General features: G+C 46.2%; 1 protein-coding gene across 1 annotated transcript in view; it reads right to left on the bottom strand.

Moving 5' to 3' along the window:
• Nucleotides 1-13,696: 13,696 nt before the first annotated feature.
• Nucleotides 13,697-15,625, bottom strand: part of LOC139673052 (trypsin I-P1-like) — a 75,261-nt gene continuing 73,332 nt past the window's right edge. The window contains exon 6 of the mRNA XM_071558019.1: nucleotides 13,697-13,822. Coding sequence (XP_071414120.1) covers nucleotides 13,790-13,822 — 33 coding nt within the window. The 3' untranslated portion in view covers nucleotides 13,697-13,789. The remainder of the gene's footprint in view (nucleotides 13,823-15,625) is intronic.

Raw genomic sequence — 15,625 nt, 5'->3', positions numbered from 1 at the left:
TGAGGGGAAGAGAAAGAGATCTCAGGCATGGAATTTTGTGCCTGTGCCTGCAGCTTGTCTCCTCTCTCGACATCTTCACACACACAGACTCCCAACCCTGCAAGCTGCAGTGTGAAATTTTCTCTGCTTATCTCTGTTGGGCCTGATATGTTTCCCAGGTATGGAAAAAGTGCTGACCTGTCATCCTAGTATTGGTAATACCATGAGAGAGAGTATTTCTGTAACTGTTCTTCTCTTATTCCAAAGCAGCATCTCAAGGAGAGGAAAGGCTGTCTTTGTGTCTGCATTGGGACTACCTCTTGAGAGACTGCAGCACAGAGAGATTTCTGAAGACAAGGGGCATGCACCATGGGACATGATGGTACAGACTTAGCTTCTCCTTGCCAGAGAAGAGATAATACTCCTCTGCTCTCCTTATCATTTAGGACAAGAATGGACAAAGCTGCAGAAAACAATGTGTTCTTCTCTACACACGGTCTTATTCACCAGTCTGAGGCAGTGGGAAATCACTGTAGGCAGGAAGAGAGGCTCATAGTTTGTGTACCCTGAGTTGGTGTACAGAGGTCGGACAGACCCTGTGCACATCCATGCTGTGCTGTGGGCTGGCAATGCACGGCAGTGTAAGGCTGGCCCAGACAAGACAGCAAGCGATGTGACTGCTCAAGAATGTCATGGTCTTTGCAGTGAAGATGTTCCTGTGTCCTTTCAGCAGAAGGGAGCAGCAGTGCCTCCACCTCCCAAATCCTACATTGCATTTCTAAGTTTGTCCCATTTCATTTGTTTCCAGAAGGTGCCTACAGAAGATGCAGGGAAGACCCCAGATTCCTCTAAAGAAAGAAAAGGGAGAAAACAACAAAGAGTGTGGGCTACATTATGCAGTCAACAGGAAGAAACTTCACACCCTCACAACATCTCCAGCACTCTAGTGTAGAAGAGGCTGTGCTTGATTTATACATAGAATGGGTCTCTCTTTCCCATGGGCTTCTCTGGGGATGGGCAGGTGGCAGACCAGTGCATGGGGAGCCTTGCAGATCACATGGTATTTGAAGATTTAGTGATCTTGACCATGCATTCCTGCACTGTTGGGTCTTGTGTTTAGGTCTCAGGAAGCCGGTATATTAGCAAGGGAATCTGCATTGTGGGAACCTTCTGGAATGCCTCCTGCCAGCCTGTGCCACTCACTGGAGTATGTTATTTGTGACAGAAAGAATCCCAGAATGGGTAAGGTTGGAAAGGCCCACTGTGGGAGAATCTGATCTAACCTGCCTGCTCAATCAGGGTCTTGCTTACAGCACATTGAACAGGATTTTGTCCAGATCGTTCTTGAATATGTCCAGGGAGGGAAATTCCACAATCTCTCTGGGCAACCTGCTCTAGTGCTCAGTCACCCTTACAACAAAGAAGTTCTTCCTTATGTTCAGGTGGAATTTCCTGTGCATCTGGTCATACTATTGGTCAGCACCACTGAGGAGGGCCTGCCTCCATCCTCTTGACACTGTCCCTTCAGATACTTATGTCTATTCATAAGGTCCTCTGCCATCCATCTCTGCTCAAGGGTCATGAGGCCCAATTCTCTTAGCCTTCCTTCATAAGGGACATGCTCCAGTCCTTTAATCATCATCATCATGGCACTCTACTCGATCTGCCACCAGAGCTGCACACCTTCTTCTACTGAGGAGTTCAGAACTAGACACAGCCCTCCAGGTGTACCTTACCGGGACTGACCAGAAGGGCAAGATCGTCTCCCTTGACCTACTGCCAATGCTTTTCTAATTTCCCCTGGGATACCATTTGCTGTCCTGGACCCAAGGACACACTGCTGGCTAATGGACAGCTTCTTGTTCACCAGGACCCCCAGGTCCTTCTCCACAGACTTGCTTTCCAGCAAGACACCTCGAGGCACTACTGGGCAGTAATATGGAGTTGTTCTTTCTCAGGTGCATGACCCTCCATTTGCCTTTGTTGGATTTCAGATGGTTCTTCTTTGCCATTCTCTGCAACCTGTTGAGGTCCTTCTGAAGGGCTGCACAGTAGTCCAGGGTATCAGCCACTTCTCCCAGCTTTGTGTCATCAGTGGACTTGATGAGGAGATTCTCTACCCCTTCATCCAAGTCATGATGAATAGAACACTCTATCCTCTTGGAAAATTTCTATTACCTGTACAGCTTACTGACACAGTCTGTCATTTCTGTAATATCTTTGGGAAAGTTAAACTGCATTTTGATCAAGGGCAGGAAAGCAGTGATTCTGACCCAGAGACCCCTGTACATTGGAGAAGTCCATGATAAACATCACAGGTAACCGAAATGAGTACAATGTTGTGCTGTGCTGCACACAATCCTTGGCAATGTACTACCACAGATGAGTCATTGTAACAGAGGAGCACGTGGGCAGCTGCCACCTGGTACTGGCTACTCCAACACCTGCCTCGCCTTGCCTCTATCTAAAGGTGCACCAGGAACTCACATGAGGATTCTTTTGTTGGATAGTAATAATCATGAGCAGCATTGACTGTTGGGAAATGAAAGGAAAATCTCTGGATTGTAGAATGAAGAGAGAAAGAAAAAATGATGAGAGAAAGGGAGGCAGAGAGAGGAAAAAGGGTTGACAGAAGTGAATCTAATGTAAGAGTTAAATGAAGAGGGATGCTAGAAGGATTGAGGTAGCAAAGACAGAAAGTAGGAGAGATAAATTCTCAGCATCTGAGAAGAGAAGGGAAGACTAGGAAGCAGAGCAGGTGATGAGTGGAAAGCCATCATCCTGCCTTGTGCAGCACGAGTGAGGAGGAAAGCAGGTCCTCTTTGTGGAGGGAGAGGTTTGTGCTTAGCTCCCTCAGCAGTCTAGCCACTGTGTTTCACTTTCAGCACAGTAATAGGTGCCAGAGTCATTGAGGAAAGCATGCTCTATAGAGAGGGTGATACTGTCTCCTTGGATCTTACTGGACTTGAAATGGCTCTCGAGACCCTTCTCAACAGCTGCACTACCACTTTGCACAGCAGAAGCCACTAGGGTCAGCCTGGAGTCCTTCCCTGAAGGCAGCATATACCAGTACATGGTTGTGCTGGTGGATTTCTTCTTGGAACATTTCAAATCCAGAGAATGGCCTTCTTGTATCACCATGTCTGGGGACTGTTCCAGAGCCAACACTGGAAAGGAAAAGAAGGGACATTAAAAAGAAGGAAAAAATGGAAAATGTGAACTAGGTACTGTGGGTTGGTAGAGAAGAGGCAGAGAAGGAACTAGAAAGAAGAAACTGGGGAGCAATACAGGGTGTGAGTAAGTGAGTTTCCACTCTCTCTCTAGTAGGCAAGACACAATCCTGGGCAGTTTGTGTCCAAAAAAGGAACCATTTTAGTGCTGCTCCAAGAATTAAAAATAGACTGCCTGAGCAAGAGACTCCGGGATTCCTTCCCACCTCATTCATTCACTATCCTCAACAGAGTAACTGAATGCATAGTTGAGAGCTCAGCAGTGGGATCGATGTAGGTGCTCAAGGGTGAGTTGAGTCCACTTACCCAGAGGTGCCAGCACGACCACAATCAAATAGCAGGGAACCATGAGGGAAAAGCCCCTATCCTGTCAGCAACCTGCTTTTTGTAGCTGTTCAAAGGTATGTGAAGAGGAAGAACTGAGGGAGGATGAGACATATTGGGGTGGGGCAGGACAAGAAAGGTGAGAAAGGATTGGCTGGGGGGGAACACTGGAGAATGACACAAACCATTGCAGGAAAGCAAAAGCCCTTCAGAGGTGCAGTGGGTTGGGTGGCAGTGGGTGCTGGGAAGAGAAGAATGGGGTTGTATGAGCAGAATTATGCTGAGTTTGCATGGAAGTTGGAGTAGCCAAGGCAGGGGAAAGCTGAGAGCTCCTCTTCTCCTTCTGATCTCCATGAGAACTGGAGGAATGAGGTAGAAAGGACACACGTTGAGCTCTTCAGTATTCCCTTGAATTTTCCCTGTCTTCCCTTCTTTGGGGTTAGGGTGACCTCTGCCTCCACTTTCATAGCTGGCAGGAAATAGCCTGAGTTCCTCCAGAGATGATTTCTGCCTGGAACCTGGGGCCGAGCTGGATGTCTCAGCCTAGTGCTGCCTCTGAGACAAGGACTTCTGGCAGTTCTGCTTCAGGAACACACTTCATCTGGCAAATTTGAGGATTGCTTATGGACTGAGACCATCTGTGTGATTGCCCCCTCTGCCCTGTGAATCAGTGTGTTCAAGGTGACTGGTTTTTGTTGCAGGACTGAGCTTCTCCTGCAGTGGGGTGTGGAGAGTGCCACTGGGATACAGCCAGTGAAAGCAGCTACACTGTGCAATTTCATTCAGTTGTATGCTACCACTAACACCTCACTGTTCCTTCTCCTCCTCCTTCCTGTGCTTGGAGCTTGATCTGATGTAAGGTAAGGAGAAACAAAGGAAATGGACTAGGATCCCTGGTGGGACTTCTGTCTCATAGTGGTGGAAAGGAGAAGGCTAGTTTTGTGCCACCCAACTCAATGTTTTGCTGAAGAGAATAGTTCATTGAAAGTCATGAGGAAAATTTTATGCAGGTTTTAAGCAGAAGAAAGGATCAACAGGTGAAGACTGTGATATAGTGCTGTGGTTTTTCTTCAGTATGAGAATAATATTGGTAACACAGTTTTACTTGTTGCTGAGCAGTGCTCCCAAAATCAAGAACTTTATGGTTTCTCATGCTCTGCCAGTGAAGAGATACACAAGAACCTGGAATGGAGCATTTCCAGGACAGCTGACCCAAACTGGCCAAAAGGATTCTTCTACCACAAAACATTATGCTCAGTAAATAAACTTTAGAGGGTTCAATAGAAGACACTGATTGCTGGTAAGGGACAGGCTGGGGATTGGTCACCGGGTGGTGAGTACTGAATCATGCATCACTTCTGTTTCTTGAGCTTTATTACTCTCTCTCTTTTACTTTTTATTTCTCTAGTTAATATTGTTCATGCATTTTTGTCTTTGTTCTTGTAATAATGAGGGTGATGATGATGGTTTTAATCCCTAAGTTTCACCTTTGTCCTGTTTTTCTCCATATCCCACTGGGGGCAAGATCTGAAGGGCTCCTCTGAGTCAGTCTGTTTGCTGCATGACCTCTGAGTTGTGCCTCAGAAACACCCTGCCTGCCTTCACCTGAGATCAGTTGGCTCCATGACCAGGGCACACAGCCTGGAGGTCTGGGCTTCAAGGGAGCCTCTAGAAGGGCTGTCAGACAGGCTGTTAGGAGCATGGCAGGGACTTGGGCAAGGTATATTCACTAGATATGGGCCTTCAAGCACTTAGGAACACAAGAAGCACAGAAACCCAAACCCAGGTCTTTGGCCATGACCTTTGGCAGTAGCATATAGAGAGGCCAAGAGTCTTCTCTTGCTGATTTAAGCAAGCAGCATAGAGGGTCTCAGAGATCTTGTTTTTCTAGAGCATTACCAGCCAGCCCTTCATGATGCAATTGCTGCTGTTAAGAATAACTGAAAAGTCGAAGATTAGAGTAGATTAAATAAGTGCAAAGGAAACCAATAAAAAGTACCAAGAAAAAGGCAGGTATGGTCAAGCTTCCCAATTCAGGCACTCAATTTCTGGATTTTCCTGCAATTTGTGTGGATACTAAACCAAGTGGGAAACCCTGTGAAGAGAAGAAAAAGCAAGCATTCCCTCATAGCCTAAGTGTTGCTTAATGTGATATAAGAACTGTAGATCAGAAAAAATATTGTTTTAAAATGTCAATCTGTCTCTATGCCAACGGTATATTTTGACACAGAAATTATAAGTCCACATGGAGATCAAATTATACACTTTTGTAGACTAGACATTCTTCCCATCAGTTATGACAGAATTGGAAAGCTTCAGTGATTTTTGCCATGCTTAGTCCTATTATGGACTTCTTCCTTTTCCACAGGAAGGTTCTAATCCTCATTTCTTTCATAGAATAAAACATGTTTCTAAGAAAGCTGGGCATTGATACCAATTTAAAGGCCAACAAAATTTATGCAGCCTTTGGAGGAGTCACTGTCCTTGGACTTGTGCTTTATCGTGAAGGAAAATGTCCATTTGGACAGTGCCACTGTGGGTATCAGTCTTCCATAGCTCTCAAAGAAAAGGATCATGGAATGGAGTAGAAAGAGTAATCCTATTTAGTCTCTCATGCTATTCAAGCATCTCAAAGAATATTCCTTCTGTTTAATGTCTCTTGAGAGTACTCCTTGTCTTTTGGGAGATAACATGATGAAGTTGGCAACTGCAGGGAATTGACTATTCATCAAATGCATTAAGCTTTAGCAAATATTACATCATGACAGAACTCCTCACCCTTCCTAATAAGGATTCCAGAAGATCTCGTTGCTTGTGTTCACAGCATTATTTTTCATATTCATTACATTGATAAACATCAGCACTATCCCAAAATTCTTCTGTGGCAAAAATGAGCCTCTGTAGAACATTCTAAAGATGAATAACAAACATGGTTTGGTACTTGGGCAGATATTTTCATATAGACTAGGAGAGAGAAATTAGGAAAGGAAAATGGTAAGCATTCCCACATTTGAAGTATTTAACCTGCGGACAAGTGAAGAACACAAAATAGTCTTTATCATACTCGCATGTGAAACTACTTATGAGGATTTTTTTTAGGAAAACAGTGGTATTCTATGTGACAAAATGGTACACATATTATTCAAGTAAAGGATATTGTTAAAATAAACTGAACACAGTAGAAAACTGGGCATGCTGACTTTTTTATTCTTGGTCCTAATACAACATTGTATCTTTCTGCCCACTAACTGCAATATTAAACCTCTGGTAAAACTATGCATTTTGAACAGTGACACTGTCAGAGCAGAGCAATCTGAAAGGGGTTTGAGAGTTGTTCTCAACAGATTTTGACTATAAGAAGAAGAGAGCAAATACTACATTTCCAAAACTAAAATTTAGTTTGAAATGGAAGGCTGCACACCAGAAGAATTTAATGTAGCTGCCTAAGGACAGGTTGATGATTAATGGATATGTTGTTTGTAGTTTCTACTAGTCCCTGTTAAGGCCCACATTTGGATCCTGGAATCTTCCACCATGAACTTTTTGTCTGGAGAAAATCTTACCTTGGACTTAAGAAAAGGCCATTTCACAACAGGTATGTCTAGCAGCTCCCACTTAAAGTCAACCTGTTTGGACTTGAGGCTGAATCAAGACCATGAAGTGCCTGCAGGTTCTTGCCTTTGTTGGGGTGGCTGGTGAGTATATCTTTTTGTAATGGTTTGACCCAAGGCCTTCCCCAGTAACCATTGTATCTAAGGAAGTTACGAGTATTCCACACGTGTCTTCCACGTAGCAGTGGGGGAGTGGTTTTTTCCTTCCTGGTCCTTGGCTGAGGAGCTGGAGGGAGGTGGTGGAGGTCTGGTCCCTCCGGTCCCTGGTGTTTCTCCTGTCCTGGGTGAGATTGTTTCATTCTTGTTCCCCTTACTTGAGGTTTTTAATTGTGTTTGTTTTGATTCATTCGGTTTCTTTGGGTTGGGTTGGTGTCTTCCCTATTTTCCAGCTAATCAATCCCCTTTTCTCCCTTCCCCTCTCCCCTGGGGGGTGGGATCCTACGTATTGTGTATACAGTGTGGTTTGTAAATGTTAGTAAATATAATTTATTCTTTTTATTCAGTTCAGTTTCTTTAGAGTGCGTTTCTTTTCAGTTTTTTTTTCCCTTTCCTTTGCTGGGAAAGTTCTGGGAGGGGGAAGGGGGGCCAGTCCAGGGTTGGCAACAGCTAGGCCAAACCTGCGACACTTTTACTTCTATTTCCGTAATTTAATAGGAAGCTCATTTTCTGAGCAAAGTGACAACGAGACCCCAGGGTGTTGTAGCCCGATTCAGGTGGACCTGAGTGACCACCTTACAGGTTTCCCAATTGGAGTCAGACCACCGCACCTGGGGCGGGGTCACTTGAAGTTATATATACCTGTGTTTTTGAATAAACTTGGGATTTGCTTTACATCACATTGGTGGGTGCAGTCCTCCCTAGGGCCTGGCGGCAACACCAGGGCTTACTGCAGGACAAGAAAGATAACCTGCCCAGAAATGCTCCTGCAGCAGCCATGCTGAAACAATTGCATGTGGGGACAGGGTGCTTTCTCTTAACCTGTGGGTAGCAGTAAAGTACATGCCATGCCTTCTCTTTTCCAGTCGCATTCAAGTGCAACTCAGGAAACATAACCTGGCACTCACAGAATCATCACAGCAGTTTATTAGCTCAGCTAAAGTCATCCACCACCTTGGCTACAGTGCCTATACCCTGGACAATGACATCGTGCTCATCAAGCTTGCCACCCCAGCCCAGCTCAACAAATCTGTCCAGACAATTTCTCTGCCTACCAGTGGCGTGGCTGCTGGCACCACTTGCCTGATCTCCGGCTGGGGCAACACACTCAGCAATGGCAGTGAGTACTCTGTGGGAAGGTACAGCCCTTGGTTGCCGGGAGACTCTCAAAGGCCTCACCATTGACTCCAAACAGGAAAGGGTAAAGCACAGAGATGTTCTGCGCCAGAGGTCTTTTGAGCACTGAGGCAGTATAGGAGAGTAACCATTTGACTGCAGTAATTGCAAGCCTTTCCAAAGTCCTTCTTCTCATTTTGTGTTATGAACACGAAATCACTGAAGTCACCTATGCACTGTAACCAGCAGCTTCACAGAGCCATTAATTTTGTGGCCTATTGCTCTCAGCTATCTGGTGCCAAGCACTAGCAATGGAACTAAGGGCAACAGACTAGTCAGTTCATTGAGAACAAGGCCCACATCCATGATTGTGGATCTAGAGTTCATATAAGACACCTCCATTCTTTTAAAGCAGGGGATGGTGACTGGTGTCTAATCCACTGATGACATCTAAATCTGCACCAGAGGAGCAGATTGCTGTCCTGAGGCTCAGGTTGCTTGCAGTTTATGTGCCTCAAGAGTGGCTCCACACTTGCCAATTGATGATTTTCCAGGTAGCAGAGAAATGAATGCGTCTGCAGTGTAGAATGTTGGGCCTATGAGTAGTGTGTGTTCCATCTAAACAGAAGGAATCCATGCTGTGTTTACTGTCCAGACTAAGAAGGACAACTGCTAGAACAGGATGTCCAGTGGTTACCTGTGTGCTAAGGAAGATCTTCTCCAGGCTCTGGAAGAACCTCAACCATGTCATCAAACATCTCTCCTTATTTTCTTGTAGATATATATCCATATAAAAGGAAGGCACAAAACCAATGTTGCAGGAGAGCAGAAAAAAGTCTCAGACTCTGATGACAGCCATGAGTACCTGCAGCAGTTCAGGGCTCTTTCCCCGCATACTCCATCCCTGCATACTGTCAATACTTGGTCTACATCACAGACCTCACTGTTCAGGCCACAGGGTAGCACTGTGACTTGGGGACTCTGGTGCAAAGCAGGGTTTCCATTCCCTGGAGTCCAGTGGGGCCACGGAACCAGTTAGCCTTGTTGTTCCAGCTGGTGTAGAAGGAAAGGCCTCTGTGAACTCTTCCACATCCTGCTACCCTATGAGTTTGTGTAGCAGGCTGAATGGAAGAAGACATGGAGGAGGATGAAGGAAACAGGAGTGGAACACATGAAAGGAAAATAGTAAGAAGCAGTCTGTGTATGGCAGAAAAATAAGTTGATGCAATGAGTACAAGAAAAAAAGAGTGTCAAAGGTGATTCAGAGATGGGAAGGAATGGGAAAGAATTTAGAGACTATGCAGAAGGCAGACAGACAATGCCACCTCTTTCCGAAAGAGATGGCGAGCAAGTGAAGAAAATGGGTTCCTGCCAAACACGGGATTTGGTGTGTGCTAGTGGCAGATCCCTGCCTGCATGGAAAGGTTTCTGCTAGGTTGCTCCAGCTTTTGAGTCACTGTGAATCTTGTTCAGCACAGAAATATGTGCCTGAGTCATTGAGTAGGGCATGATCTATCTTCACAGATAAACGTTTGTCCTTAGTGCCAGTACTCTGGACATGATTTTTGAATTCCTTCTCAATATCTGCTTTGCCTCCTTCCACTGAGTATACAACCAACTGCAGAGTGGCATCCTTCCCTAGGGGTAACTTGTACCAGGACATGGATGTGGCAAAATTCCTTGTTGCAGAACAGTTCAGAGTGACAGGGTCTCCCACTTGGATGACCATATGTGGGGATTGATAAGGAGCCCAGCCTGGAAAGAGAAGGAAATAAATGTGCGAAGTGGAATACATTGAAGAGGACACAAAAATAAACCCTTGAAGTATGACATGGGATGCAGTGAAATCTGGATATCAGGAAGCCATGGGATAGTGTCCTGCTTCTCTGCAAAACACACGAAGGAGAAAAAAAAAGCCCAAACAAAACAGATTCCAAAATGACAGTAAAAATAATGACTTCAGTGCTCCCAAGTGAGGTATCAAAATGGGACAGAAAAACCACAGTTGTAGATCTGCAGAGTTTTCTGATTTAAGAGGCTGAGGAAAAGCTCACCGTTTTCATCACCCATCCTCCCCCTTGAAGCCTTGGGGAAGGTGCCCAGCTTGCAAGTGGGCTGAAGCAGCAGCAGTGGCTCCAGTGCAGCCATTCAAGGAGAAGGGGAGCTCACTTACCCACAGGGGCCAGGATGGCCACAAGGAAGCAATGGAAATTCATGGAGAAAGGCCACCTCCTTCTAGCCACCTGCCCCTGATGACAGCACAGACACAGAGATGTGTAAAGAGGAAAGGTTGAGATGGAGAGATACATCTCTTTGTGGGTGGGCAGGGGAGTGAGAGGGAGTCTGCAATGAGAGAAGGCAGTTGTCTGTCTGGGAACAGTGGGCAATGACACCTGCACACAGTGATGAGGCGCATGTCCTCTGCTCCAGTGGCTTCCTGCTGTTTGTAAATGCGTGTGTGCATGAGTAGGTGGCAGTTAAGTGTTGTCACAGGAGCATGATGGGGCTGTGTGGCAGCCTGAGTGTGTGCATTGCACAGGTATGTACAAAGAGACACCAAATGAGGGGAAGAGAAAGAGATCTCAGGCATGGAATTTTGTGCCTGAGCCCACAGCTTGTCTCCTCTCTAGACATCTTCACACACACAGACTCCCAACCCTGCAAGCTGCAGTGTGGAATTTTCTCTGCTTGTCCTTGGTTTGCCTGACATGTTCACTAGGTATAGGAAAAGTGCTGACCTGTCATCGTGGTCTCTGTTGCAGCATGACAGAGAGTATTTCTATAACTGTTTTTCTCTTACTCTAAAGGGAGATTTCAAGGAGAAAGAGAAGCCAGAGAAGAACTGATACTCTTCTGCTCTTCTTATCTGTCAGAACAAGAATGGACAAAGCTGCAGAAAACAATGTGTTTTTCTCTACATACAGCCTTGTTCACCAGCCTGAGGCAGTGCGAAATCACTGCAGGCAGGAAGAGAGGCTCATAGTTTGTGTACCCTGAGTTGGTGTACAGAGGTCGGACAGACCCTGTGCACATCCATGCTGTGCTGTGGGCTGGCAATGCACGGCAGTGTAAGGCTGGCCCAGACAAGACAGCAAGCGATGTGACTGCTCAAGACTGTCATGGCCGTTGCAGTGAAGATGTTCCTCTGTGTCCCTTCAGCAGAACCTCCACCTTCCAAATCCTACATTGCATTTCTAAATGTGTCCCATTTCATTTGTTTCCAGAAGGTGCCTACAGAAGATGCAGGGAAGACCCCAGATTCCGCTAAAGAAAGAAAGGGAGAAAACAACAAAGAGTGTGGGCTATGTTATGCATTCAACAGGAAGAAACCTCACACCCTTGCAATATCCCCAGCACTCCGTCTGAGAGGAGGCTGTGCTTGATTTGTACATGGAAAGGGTCTCTCTTTCCCATGGGCTTCTCTGGGGATGTGTAGGTGGCAGGTCAGTGCATGGGGAGCCTAGCAGAACACATGGTATTCAAGGACTTAGTGATCTTGACCATGCATTCCTGCACTGTTGGGTCTTGTGTTTAGGTCTCAAGAAGCCGGTATATTAGCAAGGGAATCTGCAGTGTGGGAAACTTCTGGAATGCCTCCTGCCAGCCTGTGCTGCAGACTGGTATATGTTATGTGTGACAGAAAGAATCCCAGAATGGGTAAGGTTGGAAAGGCCCACTGTGGGAGAATCTGATCTAACCTGCCTGCTCAATCAGGGTCTTGCTTACAGCACACTGAACAGGATTTTGTCCAGATGATTCTTGCATATCTTCAGAGAGGGAAACTCCACAACCTCTCTGGGCAAGTTTTTCTAGTGCTCAGTCACCCTCACAACAAAGAAGTTCTTCCTTATGTTCCGGCGGAACTTCTGTGCATTAATTTCTTCCTGTTGGCTCTCATCTTATTGCTCAGCACCACTGAGGAGAGCCTGGCTCCATTCACTTCACACTGTCCCTTCAGATATTTATATCTCTGGATGAGGTCCTCTCTTATTCATCTGTGCTCAAGGGTAATCAGGCCTAATTCCTTTAGCCTTTCTTCGTAAGGGAGATGCACCATTCCTTTAATCATCCTCATAGCACTCTGTTGGACCTGCTTCTTGAGCTCCTTGTCTCTCTTCTACTGAGGAGTCCAGAACTAGACACAACCCTCCAGGTGCACTTTACTAGGGCAGAGCAGAGCGGGTTGGTTCTCTCCCTTGACCCACTGGCGATGCCTTTTCTAATTTCCCCAGGGATACAATTGGCTGGCTTGGACACAAGGACACACTGTTGGCTCATGGACAGCTTCTCATTCACCAGGACCCCCAGGTCCTTCTCCACAGACATGCTTTTCAGCAAGTCACCTCAAGGCTCTACTTGGCAGTAATATGGAGTTGTTCTTTCCCAGGTGCATGACCTTCCATTTGTCTTTGTTGGATTTCAGATGGTTCCTCCATGTCCATCCCTTCAACCTGCTGAGATCTTTTAGAAAGGCTGCACAGCACTCTGGGGTATCAGCCAGTCCTCCCAGCTTTGTGTCATCAGTGGACTTGATGAGGAGATTCTCTACCCCTTCATCCAAGTCACTGATGAATAAAACACTCTATCATCTTGGAAAATTTCTAGTAGCTGTACAGCTTGATAACACAGACTAATTTTTGTAATATCTTTGGGAAAGGTAAATTGCATGTGGATCAAGAGGAGGAAGGCAGTGATCCTGACCCAGAGACCCCTGTACATGGAGGAGTCAGTGATCCACATAACAGGTAAACAAAGTAGGCACAAGCTTGTGCTGTGCTGCGCACAAACCTTGGCCATGTATCAACCACAGAGTAGTTGCTATGACAGAGGAGCACGTGGGCAGCTCCAACCTGGTACTGGCTACTCCAACACCTGCCTGGCCTTGCCTCTATCTAAAGATGCACAAAGAATTCACACAAGTTTTCTTTCTTTTTGACAGTAAGTCTAAACTCCCAGCATCTGACAAGAGAAGGAAGGGAAGGCTAGGAAGTAGAGCATGTAATGAGTGAAAAGCCATCATCTTGCCTTGTGCAGTACCTGTGGAGAGGAAAGCAGGTCCTGTTTATGCAGTGAGGGCGTGTGCTCATCTCCCTCAGCAGTCTAGCCACTGTGTTTCACTTTCAGCACAGTAATAGGTGCCAGAGTCATTGAGGAAAGCATGCTCTATGGAGAGGGTGATACTGTCTCCTTGGATCTTGCTGGACTTGAAATGGCTCTTGAAATCCTTCTCAACAGCTATATTACCACCTTCTAGTGCAAATGCCACTTGGGTCAGCCTGGAGTCCTTCCCTGAGGGCAGCATATACCAGTACATAACTGTGCTGGAGAATTTCGTCTTGGAACATTTCAAATCCAGAGAATGGCCTTCTTGTATCACCATGTCTGGGAATTGTTCCAGAGCCAACACTGGAAAGGAAAAGGAGGAACATTAAAGAGAAGGAAAAAATGGAAGAAGAGGCAGAGAAGGAACTTGAAAGTAGAAACTAGGGAGCAATACAGGGTATAAGTAAGTGAGTTTCCAATCTCTTTCCAACAGGCAAGACAATCCTGGGCCAGTTTGTGTCCAAAAAAGGGAACCATTTGAGTGCTGCTCTAAGAATTAAAAACTGACTGCCCGAGCAAGAGACTCTGGGATTCCTTCCCACCTCATTCATTTCTCACCCTTAACACAATAACTGAGTGTCCTAGTTCAGCAGATGGGACCAGTTATAACTGTGTGTGGGTTTTCAAAACAGTGTATTCTACCCCCTCTATTCATTTCCCAAGGACAATGGATTATTAGCATCAGCTGCCCAGGGAGTCATTAGCACCTTCACACCCAGCTTGGGGGAGTGTGGCTGCTAATGGGCCATCAACAGTTCAGGGATACCCCATGACTCCCAGAGTTAATCACCCATTGTGTGAGTCCCCACCCTGGGGGAGGGACTGGGAGCTCCCTGAGGGTACATAAGTGGTGGGTAAGAAGACCTCAGGAACCTCTTGTCAGATCCAGAGGAACAGCAGGATCTCAACAGGAGAAGACCACCACTCTCGACCAGACTACAGCCATCGCCTACACCAACAGGTTTTTTTCACTTCCTTTTGCTTTGGACTTGGGGGACCCATGTGGGTCTCAGCACAAGGGCTAACAAATCCCTTTGGGTTTGTGCCCCAGGGTACTGGGTTATACTGCTGGGTTTTGTGAGTTGAAAGCAATTTTCCGTTGTGTCAGTGTATTTATGGTAGTATCTTTCATTAAATTGTAACTCCGACTTATAATCTCTCTTGTGGTGGGTCCATTTCTCCTGCTGGTTTACCTTCAAACCAGCACACTGAGTGCACAACCAAAAGCACAGCAGTGTGATCAATGTAGGTATTCAGAGGTGGGTTGAGTCCACTTACCAATAGGGCTTGGCATGGTCACAAAGAAATAGCAGGGAACTATGAGGGAAAAGTCCCTGTCCTGTCAGCAACCTGCCTTTTGTAGCTGTCCAAAGGTATGTAGAGGGAGAACTGAGGGAGAATGAGACATATTGGGGTGGGGCAGGACAAAGAATGGTGAGACAGGATTGGCTTGCTGGGAACACTGGAGAATGATGCAAACCATCACAGGAAAGCATAAACCCTTCAGAGGTGCAGTGGGTGGGGTGGTGTGGGATGGTGGGGAGGAAAGAAAGGGGTTGTATGAGCAGATTTATGCTGAGTTTGCATGGAAGTTGGAGTGTACAAGGCTGAAGAATGCTGAGAGCTCCTCTTCTCCTTCTGATGTCCATGAGAACTGGGGGAATGAGGTAGAAAGGACACTAATCAGTTCCTTGAATTTTCCCATGAATTTTCCCTGTCTTTCCCAGACATGGTTGGTTCAGTTCCTGCCCCACCAGCCCATGTCCCACCTCACTCTCTGATGGCTCTTTTTCAGTATGTGATACTGTGGACACAGCAATTTGCATTAGTGAGAGGCAGGACCATGAAAGACTCCACATCGGTTCAAGACTTCTGATTTCTGAGGACTCTCATGGAGACTTTGCAGTGAGAGGGTTAGGAGAAAAAGGTAAATACCTGTGAAGAGTCCAGGGACACTCACTGCACTGGCAGTGGAAAAAGGAAATTACCATGTGTGGCCCAGAAGGGGGAGGCATGATGGAGAAGATGTGCTGAGTTTTGGGGTTAGGGTGACCTCTCCCTTCACATTTGTTGCTGGCAAGAAACAGCCCGAGTTCCTCCAGAGAT

Source organism: Pithys albifrons, chromosome 1, assembly GCF_047495875.1.
Source record: "Pithys albifrons albifrons isolate INPA30051 chromosome 1, PitAlb_v1, whole genome shotgun sequence".
Taxonomy (NCBI): Eukaryota; Metazoa; Chordata; class Aves; order Passeriformes; family Thamnophilidae; genus Pithys; species Pithys albifrons.
This window is presented reverse-complemented; position numbering and strand designations above follow the sequence as displayed.